Source organism: Trachypithecus francoisi, unplaced genomic scaffold, assembly GCF_009764315.1.
Source record: "Trachypithecus francoisi isolate TF-2019V2 unplaced genomic scaffold, Tfra_2.0 Lachesis_group4, whole genome shotgun sequence".
NCBI lineage: Eukaryota > Metazoa > Chordata > Mammalia > Primates > Cercopithecidae > Trachypithecus > Trachypithecus francoisi.
Genome location: NW_022681469.1, coordinates 78,511,158 through 78,535,561, shown reverse-complemented (window position 1 = coordinate 78,535,561; position 24,404 = coordinate 78,511,158). Strand labels below are relative to the sequence as shown.

Below are 24,404 nucleotides of genomic sequence, written 5' to 3'. Positions count from 1 at the left end.
CTTGTGGTCTTAGTGCTGAAGCTAAGAACTATTCTCTTGACTCCAAAGCCTGTATTTTTTCTATTTTATTATTTCTGAAATTGGGATGCATCTATTTAATGTGTGTGGTGTTTTTTCAAAACTATTTAAAAATTTATAGTACATCTCATGATGAATGACATCTTAGAAATGAAATCTGATAGCTGCCTGACATTAGGGGAATCACCTATTTTCCTGAGGTCTCAGTTCTCTCATCTGTAAGATAAAAGATTGTTACTAGAATGTTCTTCCTGTTCTAAAAGTATATGATTACAGGTGTCAAAAATATTTACTGGGTAAAGCCAGAATGCAGGCTATTTTACTGCATTTTAATGTATGAGAGGTTTAAACAGAACAAAATCTTGCATTCCACCCTTTATGAAAGCCACAGTTAATCCAGAGAGGTGCAGCCCAAACTCAAAGTGTTCCTGAAGGCCCCCAGGAACTTTAAAATGCAAATAAATCACCTTCAGATTAAGTATTTGAGTGCAGAGAGACCTGACAAAGAGGTGTGTTTGATTCTTGGGGAGAATCAATCAAGAAGGACTCCTGAGAAGCCAGACAATTTGAAGATGCTGGCTGTGGAGCCCACTGGCAGTAGAATCCCCAGAGCCGAATTGGAGAAATTTTGACCCACACTCCTGGGAAAATGCTAAGTCTTAACACAAACACTAATGCAGATGATCATTAGCATTCATCCAGAGCAGACATGCGTTCAGATTTGAAGACTTTGTAATATATGCAAAATTCTGGGCAATAAATTACGAGGAAAATATTCGGAAATCAGAAAGCAAAAGACCTTTTGCATGTGGCACCTGGTCAGCAATCCTCCTTAGAGTCCATTTTACTCCCCTTGAAGATCAGCTCAAAGGCTGAAAGAGAATGGTGATAACACGTCTGCTTCTCCAGCTACACGGAGCAGCCCTGGACTCCAGGTGTCAGCTCTCAGGTGCCCCTAGACTCCTCGTTCGTGCCTTTGACTATTGTGTCCCTGCTTGGAGCTGGAGCCAGCCTTCTTTTCTAAGGCAGGCCAGTGTGGCTAGAGTAGAAATGTGCAGAGCTTACAGGCAAGCTTGTGTTTTTAGATTTAAGATTTATTAAAAAGAATAGAAATACAACAAACATTTGACTGCATTCTCACCACCCGGAAGTAACCAGTGTTTCCATTTGTTCATTCACTCTTGCTTCAGATAAAGTCCTAGCTTTTTCCCTCCAGAGCTCTTTTTCCTCATCTCTCCATAGGCAATCACTATCATGAATTGGGTGTGTATTCTGCCAGTCGTTTGTGTTGGTTAAATCCAACTTTTAGAGTTGGAAGGCAGGTTATGGCCTAATCTTTTTTATTTGAAAAATGATGACATTGAAGTCTAGAGGAATTAAATGATGCAAATTTATCTTTTTCTCTTTTGCTCTTCGCATATCCTTATTGAGTTCAACCTAAAGATGAGTATAACAGAAAGATTAACCCATTGTGAATTTATTCAGTGGATACTTTTTGCCTATTTTATGCTATGGAGATAGAAAAAAAAGAGATAGAGAAAGAAGAAAAGAAAGAAAAAAGATATGGCATAATTTCTCTTATCAGGAAAGTGGTATTTCTTTAGAAAACAAATTATACAAGATAGTGGAGGGGAGGAAAACATTTTTTTTCCCTCTACCCATCTTAGGGTTATTAGCTAGGGCCTTGTAAATTAGACTGACAAAAGACAGATTAACAATAGGAAAACACCCAGAAGTTATTAACATGCAGCATATACACATAGGAGCATGGAGATGAGTAGCTCAAAGGGGTGGTTAGCACTTGGTCTTATATAGCATCTTAATGAAAGAACAATAGAGCTTAGAGGAGTGACAAGACAATGAGAAAGGACTTTCTACAGCAGCAGATGATGGGAAGATAAACATATGGGTGAACTAATGGAAGATAAGGATTAGTGAATAGTTTGTTATGTAGAGTCCTCTGGTGTATCTCTGGGCTAAGTAAGGGTCTAGACTCCTCTTGAGTCATTAACCCCGATTTTCCGAGGAGGGATGCCTTTACAAATGTATGTCCTGCATTTAGACAAATGAGCTTGTCTCTGATTCTCAGTTGCCTTCAGTTTAAAATAATCAGTGTGCCACAGGGGCATATTTTGGGAGGCATATTCTGTTACTCTTCAATAGGATAGGACTAAAGGTTAAATTACACACAATCAGCATCAAGTATAGAAGAGTCAGAAGGTACTGTGCATCATCTAGAAGGGGAGAATCAGTACTGAGTGGGTTATTGGAGAAGGTTTTGCTCATGGAGACCAACTTTTCCTAGGCTATGGTGGAAGGGTTGATATTGAGAGCCTGAGGCAGAATAGAAAGGAAGAAGGAATGAAAGATCCTGACCAGATATTCTGGGATTAGTGGAAGGCAAGGTTACGAAAATGTGGAGGAGGCTGGGCGTGGTGGCTCACATCTGTAATATCAGCTACTTGGGAGGCTGAGGCATGAGAACTGCTTGAACCTGGGAGGTGGAGGTTGCAGTGAGCCAAGATCGTGCTGGGCAACAGAACAAGACTCTGTCTTCAAAATAATAATAATAATAATAATAAAATAAATGTTATAGAGTCATGGTGAAATATAGTATCATAATACAGTATATTATGTCATAATATAATATATTTTTAAAAATAGCATAGAGCATAGAAAACCAACACACAGTATTTTTTTGTAAAAAAAAAAAAAAAAAAAGGATATGCACATAGAAAAAAGACTGGGGAAAAATATACCTGAATACCAACAATGACTATGTTTAGGAGGTAGAATTACTTCTGATTTCTATTTTCTTTTTATGATATCAACATTTTCTAAAATTCCCTTCAATTAACATGCTTGCTTTTGTGGTAAAGAAATTATAAAAATTGCAAGCCATAATAATTATGCATTTGTTGAAATAATCTGACATCTCACTGAGCCAGAAAATTAATGAAATTATTTTCACTTACTAAAGTTAACTTTGCTTGTCTTGGAATCTGTGGTATAATGTTAACAGATGTCAAAATTTCCAAATGATTATGTGATTGAGAATGAAAACACACATTCCTAAGCTTAGAAGAGGTAAAATATAGCTTTTGAGGACTCCAGACTTGAACAAGGTAAATATTTAAAGGCTGAGTTAATTCCTTGAAGAAAACTGTGCTGCTTGGCCCGCCTCTTCAATGGAACAGTCTCACCTTCTAGACCGTATATCTGAAGTGTAGACTAATGTCAGTTGACTTTTATGTTTGATAAACTCCTCAAACTCTTATTTCTTGCTTAAAATTAAATACATGCAAGCAAAAAACAACAGGCTTTTTTTTTCCTGAAGATATGTCACTAGCTTACCAATAACTTTTGGAAAGTTTCTTAATCATTTATAGCTTTGTATTCCCTCCAGTAGAAAATAAGGGACTCAGTGCTGGGCTCAAAGAGGCCAAGGTGGAAGGATCATTTGAAGTCAGGAGTTTGAGACCAGCCTGGGCAACACAGTGAGACTCTATCTCTATGAAAAATAAAAAAGAAAATAAGGGACCAAGAAAGTTTTCTTCTAGCTTTAAACTCTCTAATATAATGATTATTTTAAAAAGTTCACATTCAAATTGCTGTATGTGCATACAGGATCATTCCGAAAGAAAGAGGAACCTCAAGTAATTTCCGGTTTTGTCTCCACTTGTACCAAAAGCTGTGTTCAGGGGACAGTGAAAAGTTCCTATTGTATTTGAGTTGTATACCCTTTATATAGGGCTAACAACCAATCCAAATGGAAATCTTTGTTCTGTGTCACTTGATAGTAAATCACTGTAAAAAACACACATATATGAGTAACGGTACCCATTAGTTTTTCCCTCTTGTGTGTGTATGTGTGCATGCACACACACAAAAAATCAAAAGCAATAGAACAGCTTAGCTGGCAGAGGGCAGCTAATGATGACAGCATACCAGGATCCCTGAGTAAAAAAGCATAAAAAACTATATTGGTCACAGATTTGACTATTTAAATAAATAAAAAAGCAAACAAACAAATAAACAAGAAAAACCGTTGCAAGGATAAATAACCAAGTGTCAGGACTCAGGTGAATGACTGATTCAATTGCATAGAGCTGGAATCCAAGGAAAAATTTGAAAATGAAAAAAGAATATAATTATTCCCATAAAAGATTTGTCTAGCTCCTGGTAATTGTCAAGAATAACTGACATGAATTTTATTATTATACTTTAAGTTCTGGGATACATGTGCAGAATGTGCAGGTTGGTTACATAGGTATACACGTGCCATGGTGGTTTGCTGCACCCATCAACATGTCATCTACATTAGGTATTTCTCCTAATGCAATCCCTCCCCTAGACCCCCACCCCCCAACAGGCCCCAGTGTGTGATGTTCCCCTCCCTGTGTCCATGTGTTTTCATTGTTCAACTCCCACTAATGAGTGAGAACATGTGGAGTTTGGTTTTCTGTTCCTGTGTTTGCTAAGAATGATGGTTTCTAGCTTCATCCATGTCCCTGAAAGGACATGAACTCATCCTTTTTTTTTTTTTTTATTGTACTTTAAGTTCTAGGGTACATGTGCACAATGTGCAGGTTTGTTACATATGTATACATGTGCCATGTTGGTGTGCTGCACCCATTAACTCATCATTTACATTAGGTATATCTCCTAATGCTATCCCTCCCCACTTCCCCCTCCCCACAATAGGACCTGGTGTGTGATGTTCCTCTTCCTGTGTCCAAGTGATCTTATTGTTCAATTCCCACCTATGAGTGAGAACATGTGGTATTTGGTTTTCTGTTCTTGCGATAGTTTGCTGAGAATGATGGTTTCCAGCTACATCCATGTCCCTACAACGGACATGAACTCATCCTTTTTTATGGCTGCATACTGTTCCATGGTGTATATGTGCCACATTTTCTTAATCCAGTCAGTCACTGATGGACATTTGGGTTGATTCCAAGTATTTGCTATTGTGAATAGTGCCGCAATAAACATACGTGTGCATGTGTCTTTATAGCAGCATGACTTATAATCCTTTGGGTGTATACCCAGTAATGGAATGGCTGGGTCAAACGGTATTTCTAGTTCTAGATCCTTGAGGAATCACCACACTGTTTTCCACAATGGTTGAACTAGTTTACAGTCCCACCAACAGTGTAAAAGTGTCCCTATTTCTCCGCATCCTCTCCAGCACCTGTTGTTTCCTGACTTTTTAATGATCACCATTCTAACTGGTGTGAGATGGTATCTCATTGTGGTTTTGATTTGCATTTCTCTGATGGCCAGTGATGATGAGCATTTTTTCATGTGTCTGTTGGCTGTATGAATGTCTTCTTTTGAGAAGTGTCTGTTCATATCCTTTGCCCACTTTTTGATGGGGTTGTTTTTTTCTTCTAAATTTGTTTGAGTTCTTTATAGGTTCTAGATATTAGCCCTTTGTCAGATGAGTAGATTGCAAAAATTTTCTCCCATTCTGTAAGTTGCCTGTTCACTCTGATGGTAGTTTCTTTTGCTGTGCAGAAGCTCTTTAGTTTAATTAGATCCCATTTGTCAATTTTGGCTTTTGTTGCCATTGCTTTTGGTGTTTTAGACATGAAGTCCTCGCCTGTGCCTATGTCCTGAATGGTATTGAGTAGGTTTTCTTCTAGGGTTTTTATGGTATTAGGTCTAACATTTAAGTCTCTAATCCATCTTGAATTAATTTTCGTATAAGGAGTAGGGAAAGGATCCAGTTTCAGCTTTCTACTTATGGCTAGCCAATTTTCCCAGCACCATTTATGAAATAGGGAATCCTTTCCCCATTTCTTGTTTTGTCAGGTTCGTCAAAGATCAGATGGCTGTAGATGTGTGGTATTATTTCTGAGGGCTCTGTTCTGTTCCATTGGTCTATACCTCTGTTTTGGTACCAGTACCATGCTGTTTTGGTTACTGTAGCCTTGTAGTATAGTTTGAAGTCAGGTAGCGTGATGCCTCCAGCTTTGTTCTTTTGACTTAGGATTGTCTTGGCAATGCGGGGTCTTTTTTGGTTCCATATGAACTTTAAAGTAGTTTTTTCCAATTCTGTGCAGAAAGTCATCGGTAGCTTAATGGGGATGGCATTGAATCTATAAATTAGCTTGGACAGTGTGGCCATTTTCACAATATTGATTCTTCCTATCCATGAGCATGGTATGTTCTTCCATTTGTTTGTGTCCTCTTTGATTTCACTGAGCAGTGGTTTGTAGTTCTCCTTGAAGAGGTCCTTTACATCCCTTGTAAGTTGGATTCCTAGGTATTTTATTCTCTTTGAAGCTATTGTGAATGGGAGTTCATTCATGATTTGGCTCTCTGCTTGTCTGTTACTGGTGTATAAGAATGCTTGTGATTTTTGCACATTGATTTTGTATCCTGAGACTTTGCTGAAGTTGCTTATCAGCCTGAGGAGATTTTGGGCTGAGACAATGGGGTTTTCTAAATATACAATCATGTCATCTGCAAACAGGGACAATTTGACTTCTTTTCCTAACTGAATACCCTTGATTTCTTTCTCTTGCCTGATTGCCCTAGCCAGAACTTCCAACCCTATGTTAAATAGGAGTGGTGAGAGAGGGCATCCCTGTCTTGTGCCAGTTTTCAAAGGGAATGCTTCCAGTTTTTGTCCATTCAGTATGATTTTGGCTGTGGGTTTCTCATACATAGCTCTTATTATTTTGAGATACGTTCCATCAATACTGAATTTATTGAGCGTTTTTAGCATGAAGGGCTGTTGAATTTTGTCAAAGGCCTTTTCTGCATCTATTGAGATAATCATGTGGTTTTTGTCTTTGGTTCCGTTTATATGCTGGATTATGTTTATTGATTTGCCTGTGTTGAACCAACCTTGCATCCCAGGGATGAAGCCCACTTGATCATGGTGGATAAGCTTTTTGATGTGCTGCTGCATTTGGTTTGCCAGTATTTTATTGAGGATTTTTGCATCAATGTTCATCAGGGATATTGGTCTAAAATTCTCTTTTTTTGTTGTATCTCTGCCAGGCTTTGGTATCAGGATGATGTTGGTCTCGTAAAATGAGTTAGGGAGGATTCCCTCTTTTTCTATTGATTGGAATAGTTTCAGAAGGAGTGGTACAAACTCCTTCTTCCTGGTTTAGTCTTGGGAGAGTGTAAGTGTTCAGGAAATCATCTATTTCTTCTAGGTGTTCTAATTTATTTGCATAGAGGTGTTTATAGTATTCTCTGATGGTAGTTTGTATTTCTGTGGGGTCGGTGGTGATATCCCCTTTATTATTTTTTATTGCATCTATTTGATTCTTCTCTTTTCTTCTTTATTAGTCTTGCTAGCAGTCTATCAATTTTGTTGATCTTTTCAAAAAACCAGCTCCTGGATTCATTGATTTTTTGGAGGGTTTTTTGTGTCTCTATCTCTTTCAGTTCTGCTCTGATCTTAGTTATTTCTTGCCTTCTGCTAGCTTTTGAATGTGTTTGCTTTTGCTTCTCTGGTTCTTTTAATTGTGATGTTAGGATGTCAATTTTAGATCTTTCTAGCTTTCTCTTGTGGGCATTTAGTGCTATAAATTTCCCTCTACAAACTGCTTTAAATATGTCCCAGAGATTCTGGTATGCCATATCTTTGTTCTCATTGGTTCCAAAGAACATCTTTATTTCTGCCTTCATTTTGTTATGTACCCAGTAGTCATTCAGGAGCAATTTGTTCAGTTTCCATGTAGTTGAGCGGTTTTGATTGAGTTTCTTAGTCCTGAGTTCTAGTTTGATTGCACTGTGGTCTGAGAGACAGTTGTTATAATTTCTGTTCTTTTACATTTGCTGAGGAGTGCTTTACTTCCAACTACATGGTCAATTTTGGAATAAGTGTGATGTAGTGCTGAGAAGAATGTATATTCTGTTGATTGGGTGTGGAGAGTTCTGTAGATGTCTATTAGGTCTGCTTGGTGCAGAGTTGTGTTCAATTCCTGGATATCCTTGTTAACTTTCTGTCTCGTTGATCTGTCTAATGTTGACAGTGGGGTGTTAAAGTCTCCCATTGTTATTGTATGGGAGTCTAAGTCTCTTTGTAAGTCTCTAAGGACTTGCTTTATGAATCTGGGTGCTCCTGTATTGGGTGCATATATATTAGGATAGTTAGCTCTTCCTGATGAATTGATCCCTTTACCATTATGTAATGGCCTTCTTTGTCTCTTTTGGTCATTGATGGTTTAAAGTCTATTTTATCAGAGACTAGGATTGCAACCCCTGCTTTTTTTTGTTTTCCATTTGCTTGGTAGATCTTCCTCCATCCCTTTATTTTGAGCCTATGTGTGTCTCTGCGTGTGAGATGGGTCTCCTGAATACAGCACACTGATGGGTCTTGACTCTATCCAATTTGCCAGTCTGTGTCTTTTAATTGGAGCATTTAGTCCATTTACATTTAAGGTTAATATTGTTATGTGTGAACTTGATCCTGTCATGATATTAGCTGGCTATTTTTCTTGCTAGTTGATGCAGTTTCTTCCTAGCATCGATAGACTTTACATTTTGACATGTTTTTTCAATGGCTGGTACCTGTTGTTCCTTTCCATGTTTAGTGCTTCCTTCAGGATCTCTTGTAGGGCCAGCCTGGTGGTGACAAAATCTCTAAGCATTTGCTTATCTGTAAAGGATTTTATTTCTCCTTCACTTATGAAACTTAGTTTGGCTGGATATGAAATTCTGGGTTTAAAATTCCTTTCTTTAAGAATGTTGAATATTGGCCCCCACTCTCTTCTGGCTTGGAGAGTTTCTGCCGAGAGATCTGCTATTAGTCTGATGGGCTTCCCTTTGTGTGTAGCCTGACCTTTCTCTCTGGCTGCCCTTAACATTTTTTCCTTGATTTCAACTTTGGTGAATCTGACAATGGTGTGTCTTGGAGTTGCTCTTCTCGAGGAGTATCTTTGTGGCATTCTCTGTATTTCCTGAATTTGAATGTTGGCCTGCCTTACTAGGTTGGGGAAGTTCTCCTGGATGATATCCTGAAGAGTGTTTTCCAACTTGGTTCCATTTTCCCCCTCACTTTCAGGCACACCAATCAGACGTAGATTTGGTCTTTTCACATAATCCCATATTTCTTGGAGGCTTTGTTCATTTCTTTTTACTCTTTTTTCTCTACACTTCTCTTCTCGCTTCATTTCATTCATTTGATCTTCAATCACTGATACTCTTTCTTCCAGTTGATCGAGTCAGTTACTGAAGCTTCTGCGTTTGTCACGTAGTTCTCGTGTTATGGTTTTCATCTCTATCAGTTCTTTTAATGTCTTCTCTGCATTGATTATTCTAGTTATCCATTCATCCACTCTTTTCAAGGTTTTTAGTTTCTTTGCGCTGGTTACATAGTTCCTCCTTTAGCTCTGAGAAGTTGATCGACTGAAGCCTTCTTCTCTCAACTCGTCAAAGTCATTCTCCGTCCAGCTTTGTTCCATTGCTGGTGATGAGCTGTGTTCTTTTGGAAGGGGAGATGCGCTCTGATTTTTTGAATTTCCAGCTTTTCTGCACTGCTTTTTCCCCATCTTTGTGGTTTTATCTGCTTTTGGTCTTTGATGATGGTTACATACTTATAGGGTTTTGGTGTGGGTGTCCTTTCTGTTTGTTAGTTTTCTTTCTAACAGTCAGGAGCCTCAGCTGTAGGTCTGTTGGAGTTTGCTTGAGGTCCACTCCAGACCCTGTTTGCCTAGGCATCAGCAGCAGAGGCTACAGAAGATAGAATGTCACTGAACAGCGAGTGTTGCTGTCTGATTCTTGCTCTGGAAGCTTCGTCTCAGGGGTGTACCCCGCCGTGTGAGGTGTGAGGTGTCGGTCTGCACCTAGTGGGGGATGTCTCCCAGTTAGGCTACTCAGGGGTCAGGGACCCACTTGAGCAGGCAGTCTGTCCATTCTCAGATCTCAACCTCCATGTTGGGAGATCCACTGCTCTCTTCAAAGCTGTCAGACAGGGGCATTTACCTCTGCCGAGGTTTCTGCTACTTTTTGTTTAGCTATGCCCTGTCCCCAGAGGAGGAGTCTACAGAGTCAGGCCGGCCTCCTTGAGCTGTGGTGGTCTCCACCCAATTCGAGCTTCCCAGCAGCTTTGTTTACCTACTTAAGCCTCAGCAATGGTGGGCGCCCCTCCCCCAGCCTCACTGCCACCTTGCAGTTAGATCTCAGACTGCTGTGCTAGCAATGAGGGAGGCTCCATGGGCGTGGGACCTCTGGGCCAGGTTTGGGATATAATCTCCTGGTGTGCCATTTGCTAAGACCCTTGGTAAAGTGCAGTATTAGTGTGGGAGTTACCCAATTTTCCAGGTGTTGTGTGTCTCAATTTCCTTTGGCTAGGAAAAGGAATTCCCTTCCCCCTTGCACTTCCTAGGTGAGGCGATGCCTTGTCCTGCTTCAGCTCTCCCTGGTCAGGCTGCACCCGTGGACCAGCACCAACTGTCCGACACGCCCCAGTGAGATGAACCCAGTACCTCAGTTGAAAATGCAGAAATCACTCGTCTTCTGTGTCACTCACGCTGGGAGCTGGAGGCTGGAGCTGTTCCTATTTGGCCTTCTTGGGTGCGCCCTCCGAACTCATCCTTTTTAATGACCGCATAGTATTCCATGTTGTATATGTGCCACATTTTCTTTATTCAGTCTATCATTGATGAGCATTTGGGTTGGTTCCAAGCCTTTGCTATTATGAATAGTGCTGCAATAAACATATGTGTGCATGTGTCTTTATACTAGAACTTAAACAAATTTACAAGAATAAAACAACCCCATCAAAAAGTCGGTGAAGGATGTGAACAGACGTTTCTCAAGAGAAGACATTTATGCAGCCAACAAACATATGAAAAAAACCTCATCATCACTGGTCATTAGAGAAATGTAAATCAAAACCACAATGAGATACCATCTAATGCCGGTTAGAATGGTGATCATGAAAAAGTCAGGAAACATTAGATGCCAGAGAGGATGTGGAGAAATAGGAACCCTTTTACACAGTTGGTGGGAGTCTAAATTAATTCAACCATTGTGGAAGACAGTGTGGCAATTCCTCAAGGATCTCGAACCAGAAATACCATTTGACCCAGCAATCCCATTACTGGGTCTATACCCAAGGGATTACAAATCATTCTAGTATAAAGACATGATTTTTTAAAAAAAGTAAAACACCTTTCTTTCTTGTTTCATTATATATCATGAATTTGGATGAAATTTCGAAGTTTTAGTCCAGGAAATTTGCTTTTGAAACAAAAACCCTTTGTTCTTTAGATACCAAACATTTCTTAGAGCATCTTAGATGTTAAGCATCCTACAACATTTGGCCTTAGCTGGGGTGTGATGATAGAAAGAGCAGGCAAAGGTGTCTACAGCTGAGATTTTGGTAAGCAATCAAAAAGTGACGACTGTTGCTTTTATTTCAGCTGTATTATTGTTTTCTGCTACCCTAATTCCCAATCTCAAAATTGATTGAGTTCATGGTAAATATTTTGGAATATATTGTTAAGCTGTCTAGTGTTAGGAAATGGAGAAAGGCCATAAAAATACTAAATAAATTAGTGTTATTTTCTCATAGCAGTGGCTAAGAATGAAATGAACTCCTCTCAACTTCACATCTTTCACACTTGCTTTGGATGTCCTAGCACCCAAAAATCTGTGCCTGGAGGTGGGCTGTGTATGTATGTGTGTGTACACACAAATACACCCACACCAAGTGGTGGGAAAATCCACAACTTGGGGATTCGGGATGCATGACACAGAGGAGGGGCATTATTTCCTGAGTTTTATTTGAAATTGTTAATATCAGAGAGCTAGGGAAACACAGCATGGCTGAACTTGTCCTTATATATTCCAAAAAGCAAACTAGTTAATTTTTTTTTACTTGATATTATTAGAAACACAAAATGTGAATTTTTGTGTGTGTGTAGTTGAGTGTCACCAGAGACCAGGATGAAAATGATAAGGCTCCAGAGCCAACCTGGGCTGATGATCTGCCTGTCACTACCTCATCTGAGGCCACCACCGCCACCAGGCCACTGCTCAGCACCCCTGTGGTTGGGGCAGAGGGTAGGTAAACCAGAACTCCAAGTCCCATTTTGATTCTACAGTCTCGTGCACAGATTTGGTGCACAAAGGTAAGAGGGATCTGCCAGCCTGCTACTGTATCTACAATGTGAGGAAGGCACAGGGTTACCCAGAGAGAAAATGTTATGATTCTAAATAAGCAGGACAAAATATAGTTTTCACTGGATTATATGTAGAATTTGAAAACTGGCTGGTTGTGGAGTAAATTTGGTCTATAAAGAATTTCAAAGTTCTTATAGTATTTATTATTTTAATTTGAATGCTTTTAGAGGGGATTATGTTCTCCTATTTGCCGTAGTCCATTCTGCTCCCTATTGTCTTACATGTGCCCTTCATGCATGTAGACATTTGAATCTTTGACCCTTTTATTGCACAGGAAAGAGAAACAAGCTAAAATCTAGATTCTGGTTCATTAACATATTTTCTATAGAGTTCACATCTATAGAAAATGTATTATTATGTACATATTTTCTGCAGAATATGAGAGACAATTTTTGTGCTCAAAAGTTTAGATTAGCTTTAAAATGAATGAAACATACACATTGTTTGGTTTTGTTTTTAAGGGCAGAGGTAGTAGAAATATATGACTCTTTTTCCATTTGGTCTAGGGAGTCTGCATAGTAGAGGTAGATTTAGAGGTAAGTTTTAGCAAATAAATGAATCAACACATACCCCAAATCTGGGAAAATGTTTAAGGAAGATAGAGGGAGTACTGGTTTAGCTATTGCAAAATAACGCTTTTGACATATAAATCCCAGAGAGCAATTATCTATTTGGGGTTTTTTTGTTTGTTTTTTGGCTTCTCCTACCTTGGAATCACTTCCTCAAGTACGAAATACTAATCAAGGCACTCCAGAGTACCACACAATAAAAAGAGATTTAGCAAATGAAGAGTTCCATAATTAAAGGAACCTTATCAGGACAATGTGGCTTTATTGTTACAGCTATCCTAGGCTTTCTTATAGTAGGTGTATTTCTACGATAAGACAATATGACATTAGAAGGTCATAGCATGTTTTTAGTGTCCTGCAAGAGCTGTTCTTTTTAAAAAATAATTGTAATATAAAGACAGTCCTTCATTTTACTTTTTTTTTGGAACTGAAAGAGTTTTCCTTTCATAGTGGGCAATTGCATGCGATCATAGTGGTGCTTTCTGTGAACAGAGTGGGAGGAAATGTGTACAGAAAGTGGAAATGTTATTCCACATTTTCATTTGATTGTAAATCAAATCCAATGTAAATGAAAGAAGTCCTGTCTTTCTGATCCCCACAAAAGTATTAGCCAATGAAGTCTCACATAGGCCTTCAGAGAAATAAGCATTTTTAATGTGGTTTCATGAGGATCAAAAATTTTCATGTTTTCAAAAGAATTAATATCTAGTAGCAGAGTTTCAGGTGGTGAGGGAAATATTTTGGGCTTAGAACCGTATTTTCTTGGTTGGTTCATTAGTGTACATGAAGAATAAAGTTTATTTATATAACTTTATAAGGTTTTTATTTTTCATGTCTTCAGTATAAGAAAAATCCATAACACATTTTCCTTTTCTCACTCTAGATCCTAGATGTTTGGAAGCCTTGAAGCCTGGAAACTGTGGTGAATATGTGGTTCGATGGTATTATGACAAACAGGTCAACTCTTGTGCCCGATTTTGGTTCAGTGGCTGTAATGGCTCAGGAAATAGATTCAACAGTGAAAAGGAATGTCAAGAAACCTGCATTCAAGGATAAGCAAGTAAATTGGCCTGTCTCTATCAAAAGCCTAGAACTCTCTCATTTCCACATATTCACCCAATACAAATACAGCACTATATTTGAGTGTATACTGAGTATTTACACCTTATAAATGTAATTGAAATCCCACTACAGTCCTAGGATGTAGGTATTATTAACCACTTATATAGGTAAGGAAGCTGAGTCTCTGAGAAGTTTAGTAACCTGTCAACTGACACTCAACTAAAAAGTGTCAGAGCTGAGGATTTAGACTTAGAGCTGTGTAACTTCAATACACAGGCTCTATCTACTTCACAACCTGCAATGTGATTCTGATTCCTTTAATTCCTGTTGTATGTACTATGTCAGCTCAAACCCCTACCCCTGCCCCTGCCCATACCTCCACCCACTCACCTCCCCAACCTCCTTATGTCCCTGACAGTAGCAAGACGTACGTGATAGGAAGGACTTTGGTGTGGGAATTAGAAATGATGTGAATGTTTATGCAGGAGTGCTGGGATAGGAGTAGGGATGGTGAAGGTAGTTAGATTTTTGCCTCACTTGCCCTGAAAGTGGTAACAGGAAGAAACCAATATGAATTAAAATTACTTAAATGTATCACAAACTGTCACTTTGTATTCCTCCAACATGTTTGGTAACAAAGTGTTTAATGTATGTTAAAACAATATACCCTTTTATACCCTTCCATTAAGGTATGTCAGTGGGCCCTTCCATTTTATGGAGTGGAATTGGAAGGCCCTTGACAGCCAGGAACCACTTGAAGTTGGCATCCACTCTTGAACAGCATGTATTAAACAGTATTAAAGATAGGACTCACAGTGAAAAGCGAGCCACCAAATTGAAATGTGAGTAATGGAGAGTAACGGAGGATTAACTCTGTCATTTTATAATACTTTTGCAAGATCCTGTCTGGGAAGAGCATTAGTTCTGACCTGAGTTCAGACTGCACTTGCATATTTCTTTTTTTTCCCCCAGACTGAGTCTTGCACTGTCTCCCAGGCTGGAGTGCAGTGGCACAATCTCGGCTCACTGCAACCTCCCCGTCCTGGGTTCAAGCGATTCTTCTGCCTCAACCTTCTGGGTAGCTGGGATTACAGGCACGCACCATCACGCCCAGCTTGACCTTGGGATCCACCCGCCTTAGCCTCCCAAAGTGCTGAGATTACAGGCGTGAGCCACCCCGCCCAGTCACATATTTCATCTTACAAAACACTTTCTAGGCTGGGCACTGTGGCTCACGCCTGTAATCCCTGCACTTTGGGAGGCTGAGGAGGGTGGATCACCTGAGGTCAGGAGTTTGAGAACAGCCTGGCCAACATGGTAGAACCCCATCTCTACTAAGAATACAAAAATTAGCTGAGCCTGGTGGTGCATGCCTGTAATCTCAGCTACCCAGGAGGCTGAAGCAGGAGAATAGCTTGAACCTGGGAGGCAGAGGTTGCAGAGAGCCAAGATCGCGCCACTGCACTCCAGCCTGGGTGACAGAGCAAGACTCTGTCTCAAAACAAAAACAAAAACAAAAACAAAAATATTTTCTCCTTCTATCAGGTCTACCCTCATTCAATTCAACAGTGCAAAAAAGAGCACTCAAGAAGGAGCTGGAAGAATAGCCATCTTGGCAGAAATAATGATATATATATAATTTTTTTATTTAATTAAAATTATATATGTAATATTTGATACTACAAAAGAAGATAATGTATTATGCTTGTCATTTAAACAATACAATAAGATGAACACTAGTGAACACGTCACCTAGAGAATGAAGCAAACATCACAAATTCTACTGAAGTTTCCCATGTGGCCCTCTGCCATCCCAGCCCTCTGTTCCATGCCAGGGATATCCCATTTTGAACTTCGTGTTTACCATGTCAATGTGCTGTTGACTTTTATAGATAATTTTACATGTAAAACTCTATATATCTCTATGTGTCACTAAACAATAAATATTTAGCCTTGCTTATTTTAGAGTTTTACAGAAATGGTGTCAATGGTATCATACGCTAGTCTTCCGCAACTTACCATCTTCATTCAATATTATAACTAATCCATATATTTTATGATACATAAATGTACTCCTAAATAATTTCTTATTTAGCTTTTTTGACCTTTTGAAAACTTGCATCATAATATGCAATTCTCTACAATTCACTAGATTATTACATTATAATTCATAGATGTTCATTTACTTCCACGGTTGTATATTTATGTGAATATATCACAATATGCCTCATCTGTGATCAGTTAAGTTCTTCTATTTCATTTTCCTCAGTATTCTGCCACTGTTGCTGTGAATGTTCTTATTCATGTCTCTGAGTACACATACACCAGTGTTTTTCTGGAGTGTATTCCCCAAAAGTAGGATTTCTGGGTTGCAGAGTATGTAAGTGTTCAAAACTAGTGTATCATACCCATTTGTTTCCTGAAGTGTCTGAGCCAATTTATTATAAATTCCCAGCAGTTGCCTATAAAAGTTCCCATTGCTTGATATTCTTATCAGCACTTAGTATTATCAGATTTCTTGATTTTGCTAGTATAGGTGTAAAATGGTATCTTATTTTATTTTATATTTGTTTTTGAGATGGAGTGTTGCTCTGTTGCCCAGTGTTACAGTGGTACAATTTCAGCTTAGTGCAACCTCCACCTCGTGGACTCAGGTGATCCTCTCACCTCAGCCTCCTGAGTAGCTAGGACTACAGCTGCCTGCCACCATGCCAAGCTAACTTTTGTATTTTTAGTAGAGGTGGGGTTTTGCCTTGTTGTCCAGGCTGGTCTCAAACTCCTGGCCTCAAGTGATCCATGAGCCTCAGCCTCCCTAAGTGTTTGGATTATAGGTGTGAGTCACTGTGTCTGGCCAGTATATTATTTTTATTTGCCTTTCTCTGGTGACACCTTACCATGTTTATTTACCTTCTGTGCTGCTGCTTCTGTGAAATACCTGTTTATAATTAGGAAAGATTTTCTTTATTGGATTGTTTGTCTTTTCCTTATTGAGTTCTTGGAATTCCTATATATGTGAAATCTAATTCTTTGCTAATTATTTATGTTGCTAATATCTTCATAGTTTGTCTTTTTACTTTTTTCTTGTTTTTAAAAACTCAATTTTAATGCAGTCCAATTTACCCATCTTTCATTTTGTGGCTGGAACTTTTGTTCCTTCTTTACGCCACTTAGCCTGTCAGCCTCTCAGCCATCTTTCTCAGATGAGAAACTTCCCTCGGACAAAAATGACTCTGAGTGCTGGCTCCACCTCACTAGATAATCATCTTCATGCCAGGTAACTTCTTAGGAGCCTATTAGCTTTTTGGTGTCAGAGGCATCCAAACCAGAGTGACTCCACCTTGAATAAAGGCTGCATAAAGCCAAACCTGCTGGGTAACATTCCCAGGAAGTTAGGTACTCTTGGTCACAAGATATTTATGGTTAAGGGAACAAGTTAATGGTGCTAACTAATTAAGTAAGACTCAGAAGTTATGGAAGTATCCCAATATTTTAAGAACAAAAAGCATTCTTAGTTTTAGAGTTTCACTTTAGAAATAACAATATACTCATAGATTCTTGCTGAAATCAATAGTTGCAGAAGAGAATAACAATACTAATAGCCTGTCACAAGCTGATCACAAGCCTTTATAATAAAGCACATTATTTTTAGCTCTACTACCCTATATAAGCAAGTATTAAGTTTAGGTAGGGGCATTCCTCCTCTTGCTTTTTGAGGACACCCTACTCTGTAATAAGAGTAGTCTCTAATAAACTATCTTAATTTCACTATACTTTGATACTTGCCCTGAATTATTTACTGCACGCAATCCATGAACCTGCTCTTGTGGTCTGGGTTGACACCCCTTTTCCAGTAACATTGGTGATTTCTAGGTGCTTAAAAAAATTTTTTTTGGCCAGTTGCCGTGGCTCATGCCTGTAATTGCAGCACTTTGGGAGACTAAGGTGGGCAGATCGCTTGAGCCCAGAAGTTTCAGACCAGCCTGGGCAACATGGGAAATCTCCATCTCTACAAAAAAATTTAAAAATTAGCCAGACATCATGATGGGTGCCTGTAGTCCCAGATACTTGGGAGGCTGAGGTGGGAGGATCACTTGAGTTCAGGAGGTCAAGGCTGCAGTCAGAGTGACACAAGACCCCATCTCAAAAAAAAATTTTTTTTTCCCTTTATCTTCTTTAGTTGTCCTTAGCATGAAAATGGGTATGAGTTATAGAAATAGCCTTTACCATATTTTTTATTGTAGGATGGAGAGCTATGGGTATTTTCTCATTTCCTGGATGCCCACAGTGCATTAAAACATAGGTATCAGTCACCATATTGTTGTTGGAAAGTAGAAGAACCCTTTAGAGTATCTAGGCTGCTATTTTGACAGGAGAAAAAGTACTTACATTTCTTTTTCAAGCTTTTCACAACTTTGCCCACATAGAAAACTGATATGGAAGTATGTTGTAAATGTTGACTTGGGTGTTTGTCCCTTTGTTCCTGCCTGCAATGTCCTTCTCCTCCTTCCCTGAATGACCACATCTTAATACTGCAAGGACAACCTGAAGACCTCTTCCTTTGTGGTACCCTCTTGTCTCTACCAATTGAGTGGCAACCAAAATGAGTGGCTGAAGCACGGGTCTCAATGATCGAGGTTTATTAAGCCAGCTTTAGGGCAAATCCAGGGAAAACACCCATTTGAAAGAGGTTTCAGAAGGTTTAGTATTTATACATTTCTGCAAAGTGGGGAAGGCGTGTAGGAAGAGGGGCAGCTAGCCAGTAAGGCAAATAGTTATTTTCCCGTGTGTCTTTCATTAGTGCCTAGATCTACATTTTACACAAGACAAGTTGAAAGTCTGAAGAGAAAAAGAGAGTGAAGCAAGAGCCAATTATGTAGACATCTCTGGGCAGGTGGAGAAAAGATTGATCTCTTGTCTTTGTTGTACACCTGGGAAGATAAAGTTGTAATCAACATTATCAGCGTGGAATTGAACAGACTTCAGTTTAGGAGCTAGACTTGGATTGTAGACCTGTAGTTAAAATTGGCATGTCCTTGCTTGTAGGAGGCCAGGAAAGAATTTATCTATGAATGATCTGTTGGGGGCCGTGCTTTCCAGATGCCTAATGCCTTTTACCTTTCCATGGGGATCTGGCTGATGCACAATGTTAGTAACAGCTATTCATTTGGAAGAAGAGTAGTGTAATGACACAGCCCCAGGCTTAACCTTTTCTTTTGCATAAGAATTTGAGGAGGTCCCGAGATTTTTTTCCTTTCCCTTATATGGTTCACTCACTCCCAACACTGAGGACCCAAAGCCCTTGGCTTATGCCTCCATTCTGCACAGTGACATCAGGCTGAGCTACTTTGCTCTTAGTTGAGGCACATTTGCATTAATTTCCTTTCTCCGCTATTACACATTACTACAGATTTGATGGCTTAAACAACAACAGTGTGTTATGTTATAATTTGGTAGGTCAGACGTCTGATGAAGGTCTTACTGGGCTAAAATCAAGGTGTCCGTAGGACTGTGTTTCTTCTGGAGGATCTGAGGGAGAATTCATTTCCTTGTCTTTCCCAACATCTAAAGGCCACCCACATTCCTTGGCTCATAGTTCCTCTATTTTTAAAGCCAGCAACAGCAGGTTGGGTCCTTCACATTCTACCATCCTTCTGGTTTTCTGAATAAAGTTGGGAAAGATTTTCTGCTTTTAAGGACTCATGTGATTAGATTAGGCCCACCTGAATAATCTAGAATAATCTTGCTACCTCAAAGTCCTTCAGTTTAGTTACATCTACAAAGTCCCTTTTGCCATGTAACGTAGCATATATACAAGAGAGTTTAGGGAGCAGACATCTTTGGGGCCATTATTCGATCTACCACAGCAGCTGTGTCCTCTGCCTGCTCTGTGAGTTACTTACGAGTGAAGACATGCCTTGTTTATCTTTGTATCCCTAGTTCCTTACAGTTAAGAAGAATTCAATAAATTAAAAAATTGAACTCATTTTATAAAAGTCATTACAGAACTAATTAATTTAAAGTCACATCAGACTCTAAAAATTAGGAATCCTTAAAGCCTGTTTTAATCAAGTTAAGAAAATATGGGCTCTTAGAATTACCAAGAAATCTTAGAGTCTTCCAATCCTATGTCCCCTCTGTTCCTATTGTAACCTTTAGACAAACACCCCAAGCAACTGGGCATTCTTGGAGTTTCAGGAAGGTTATTATCTCTTCCAAGGGCAGCTCATTCTTAGAGAACACTGACTCCCACTGCTGTAATTGGAGCTGGATGTCTTCTGTGGCTTCTGGCCTCCTACTCTGACCTTGTGAAGCCAATCATAATAACTGCATTATTATTTTAAGACAGTCAGTATATCCTCTCTCATTCTGGCTGCTGCTGCAGCTTCTCCTGTTTCCATGGCTCTTTTACCATCTATCCTCTAATTCCGAGCATGCCCTATGGCTTGTAAGGATGTTCTTGGTGACTAAAGTGGGGGAGAAGAACAAACCACCATGTTCCTTGTTCTAATTCTTATATTCTTATGGATTCCACCTCAGATGGCTGCCACATCAATAAAAGACAAAATGTCCCTCTAGTTTGGCAGCAGAACAAAACAGAAATTACATAGTCAGAATTCTAAATTAACAAGTAAACTGGGACTTGTGGATGCATAGACAGCAAAGACTTTCTCTCTTTTTCTCTGAAATTGACTAGAGGCTTAAATTTTATTTTCACCACCCTTCAGATTTGCCCTTAAACTTCACACTCAGTTTCCTGACATTATTTGTCAATGCTAATGGAATGCTCCAGTTATTTCCTTCTTGGCATATCAGTTGGTGTTATGTTAAATGTATCATTTGGATACTTTTCTTCTGTACATCTTAATGAGGAGTGCTATGGTTTGCCAGTATCTGCAACTTGGGATTTTTCTCAAACTGATTCCATTAAGAATAAATCACTGCTCAGACTTGCCTTCAGCTGTTTTATGTTTGTTTGTTTGTTTTAAAAAAACGAAAAACAGAACGTCTCCCTGCTGGAAAACAAAACAAAAACAACTCTTGCCTTTAAGTAATTATCTCATCTTTAATCTTCTAAAAAATAAATATTGGAATTGGTATAGACTTTGCCTCTGAGGTATTATGTGTTTTGTTATTAGAAAAGGTTGACAAACACAGTAAGATTGACTAAAATTGTGCTGCTTCAAATTTTGGAGCATTATCTTAGACTTCCTTATACCAAAGATTAGAGGCCAAGTCTGTTACATTTGTCTTGTCTCACTCTCCACCGCCACTGTATACCAGGAGTCCCTTTATTCCATCTCTCTGTGGATGGCACAGTCACCCAGCCAATGACTGCAGCTGGCCTCTGAGAAACATCCCTGAACCTTTCATCTCCCTCCCTCCTCATATCCAATTGCTCAGTGGGTCTGGTCTGTCTTACTTCTTCCTGTTCCTCTCCACCCTGAGACTGTCATTGCACCTGGCTTCCAAATTGACTTCCTCTTCTCTAGTCTTTATCTGCCCAGTACTGTGGAGTTACAGTAATTCTGATCCAATTATTTTCCTCCTTCAAATGTGTTAAGGGCCCTTCATATTCTTTAAGATAAACGGCAAACCTTTTAGCATCATATTCAAGGTTTTTCAGGACCTGTCTGTCACTTATATTTCCAGGTTCTCTCTCTCCATGTCCTTAAACATGTTCTTCAATTCAGCTATACTGAACTATTTGCTTCTTTTTGAGAGCACGATTTATTTCCCTTTGGAATTTTCTCTTCTTCACTCCCTCCCTTACTCTCTCCCTACCTCCCTTTTAATTCTCTTCTTTACTTCCTTACTTACCAAGATGAAGTAACAGGGACCGAATTCTCTCTCATGCCTGAAACAACCAAAAACAGATAAAAGATATGAAAAGATGCTTTGCAAGACATAGTAAATCAGGCAAGGAAGAGCAGTGATCCCTGAGAGGCAGGAAAGAAAGTGAGGTGAGCCCTACAATGGCCCCAGCTTAACTGCTTTGAGAGAGTTTCCAGGCCATCATACAGAGAGGGGACACCAAGTCAGAGTCTGGTAGTTTCCCAGGATGGAGGGGAAAATAGTGGAGTCCAGGAAGACTAAGGTAGCTAGAATTCTGAGGGAAGAGTACTGTAAAGAAAGGAATTTCACAGAAAGAAAATTTAGGAGATCTGCAGAGGGTTCGCCTTGAGCATTTGGTTAAGTACTGAGGGGTGAATGCAAGTGAGGAAACTACCCAAAGCCAGTAACAGAACCAACTGAAAGGATTAGAGGGAGCAGGTGCTAATACTGGACTAGAAATAGTACTTGTCACACCAGCCAGACTGGAAAACCTCAAGATTCATGAAGTATTGGATAGACTATATATTCTGGGCCATAAATAGGTGCTAATAAACTTAAAAGAACTCAAATCATACAAAGTATGTTCTCTTATCACAATGGATTTAAAATGGAAATCAATTATAAACAATATATTTGGAAAACTCTGAAATATTTCTAAATCATATAGAATACTTTAAGGTCCATATGTCAAAAAATAAACCATAGAGGAATTTTTTAAATGTTTTGAATTGATTGAAAAGGACACAACATATCAAAATTAGTAGCTGGGTACTGTGGCTCATGCCTATAATCTCAGCTATTTAGGAGTCTGAGGAGGGAGGATTGCTTGAGACCAGGAGCTCAAGAGCAGCCTGGGCAACATAGTGAGATGCCATCTCTAAAAAAGTAATTTAAAAAATTGTCTGGGTGTGGTGGCAGGTGCCTGTAGTTCTAGCTACTGGAGAAGCTGAGACAGAAGGCTCATTGGAGCCCAGGAGTTCAAGGTTGCAGTGAACTATGATTGTGCCTTAAAAAATATTGTGGGATGCTGCTAAAGCAGTACTTAGAAGGAAATTTATAGCACCAAATGTCTACTAGAAAAGAAGAAAGGTCTCAAATCAATGACTTAAGCGTCCACCTTAAGAAATGAGAAAAGAGCAAATAAGTAATGAAAAATAGAGCAGAAACTAATGAAATAGAAAGCAGAAAATAAATAGATATACGCATGTCAAAACTTTTAAAATTGTATGTTTTAAATTTATGCAGTGTATTATATGTCTTTTATATCTCGATAAAGCTTTTAAATGTTTTTAAAAGTATCTTGTAGGAGGACAGAGAGAGTGAGTGAGTAAGAGTGTGCTAGAACTCACCAGAGAGTGGAGATCTCTTATGAGCTTGGCATTTTAATTCACACTGCCCCTACCTAGAGGTGAATGTGTCTCCTTTGGTGACCTGAATCTGATTGTCATGTTAGCATCTCCTAATCTTAAGGGGAGAAGCTGGGGTTTTGAGAGATGGATGGAGATCTTCACCTCCCCCGTACACTACTTAACTCATAGAGCAGCTGGAATCACTTCAGTGATAATTCCAAGTCCTTCTGAACCCCAACTTTACTCTCATTGTCCTTGTCTTAGTCAATGGCATCACAACGTATCCAGTTTCCCAAGCTTACCTTCAGCCGTTACCATCCTCTCCCTTTCTGTAACTCACTGAGTCCTGTCAATTAGACCTCAGAAATCTCTCACATCTGTTTCCTCCTCTATATGTTGACTTCTGCTATTTTTAAATGTTCTCCTTAGTTTTATTAGTTGTCATGCCAATTAATGCCTCAAGAATGATTAGAAATATTCTTCCTAAGATACATATCAGATTATTTAAAAGTATTACCCCTGTCCCCCGTTGCCTACATGATGAGGCTCAACTTCCTTACCAGGGCTGATGATGCCTTTCACAATCCAGCCTTCATCCTGTTTCAGCATCCCCTCCACACTTTATGTTTCAGCTCCAGCTGAAACTGGAGCTGACTAATTCCAAACATATTAGGTTAATATGCTTAATAATCCCAAACATATTAGGTTGGGCTTGTTTTTGGTATTTTTGCCTTTGTATCTTTGCACCTGCTGTTTCCTCTATCTCTTCTCCACATGGCAGTCTCCTACATACTATATAAGATTTAGTTAAAATATCATATCTTTGATAAATTCTTCCTCATCTTTGCCCCAGAAATGGCCCCCTTTTGTTTGACTCCCAAATGGTTTTGCTCCAGTGGTATTTACTAACAGCACAAATAAGATGTTAACTAACTGCAACCTGGGGCAGTGAAGTTGGGCTGAGAGAAATGACTGAAATGCTGGTGTAAAAAGGAGGTAGCCAGAAGAGAGAGGAACTGCTTAGGTTGGACCCTGCAGTATTCCCCTTTCTTGGAGCCACTTAGAGACTGAGAACATTTTCAGAAATATAGCAGTAAAATATGAACAGCCATTTTTCTTAGAATAGACATAAGAAGAAAGAGCTATGTTCTGGGTATTGAGAGACTTGCAATTATTAACCCACCCACTGGGAAAGAATTGATTTGCTTAATGACAAAGGGAGCTGTGTCATTCAAAGGAGACTGTAACAGGTATTTTAAGTCAGGGTTCATGCACCAGGGACAAGAAGGAGATCAGTCACTTCCCTACACTGCCTGGTATGGCCAAATACTAACTGAAAGCTCATATACATTGTTTTTTGCTAGTGTGGACATTATAATTCATTTGAATCAAGATCCATCACTACATGGAAAAAAGC

The 24,404-nt window shown here is 39.2% G+C and overlaps 1 protein-coding gene across 2 annotated transcripts in view; it reads left to right on the top strand.

Annotated features, from left to right (window-relative positions):
* Positions 1-15,765, top strand: part of COL28A1 (collagen type XXVIII alpha 1 chain) — a 186,644-nt gene extending 170,879 nt beyond the window's left edge. The window contains exons 34-36 of one of the 2 annotated variants that reach the window (XM_033193259.1): positions 11,916-12,054; positions 13,627-13,803; positions 15,351-15,765. In XM_033193259.1, coding sequence (XP_033049150.1) covers positions 11,916-12,054; positions 13,627-13,799 — 312 coding nt within the window. In that variant the 3' untranslated portion in view covers positions 13,800-13,803; positions 15,351-15,765. Of the gene's footprint in view, positions 1-11,915; positions 12,055-13,626; positions 14,559-15,350 lie in introns of those variants that run through there. The other variant, XM_033193258.1, reaches the window with a different exon arrangement.
* The last annotated feature ends 8,639 nt before the right edge of the window (positions 15,766-24,404 follow it).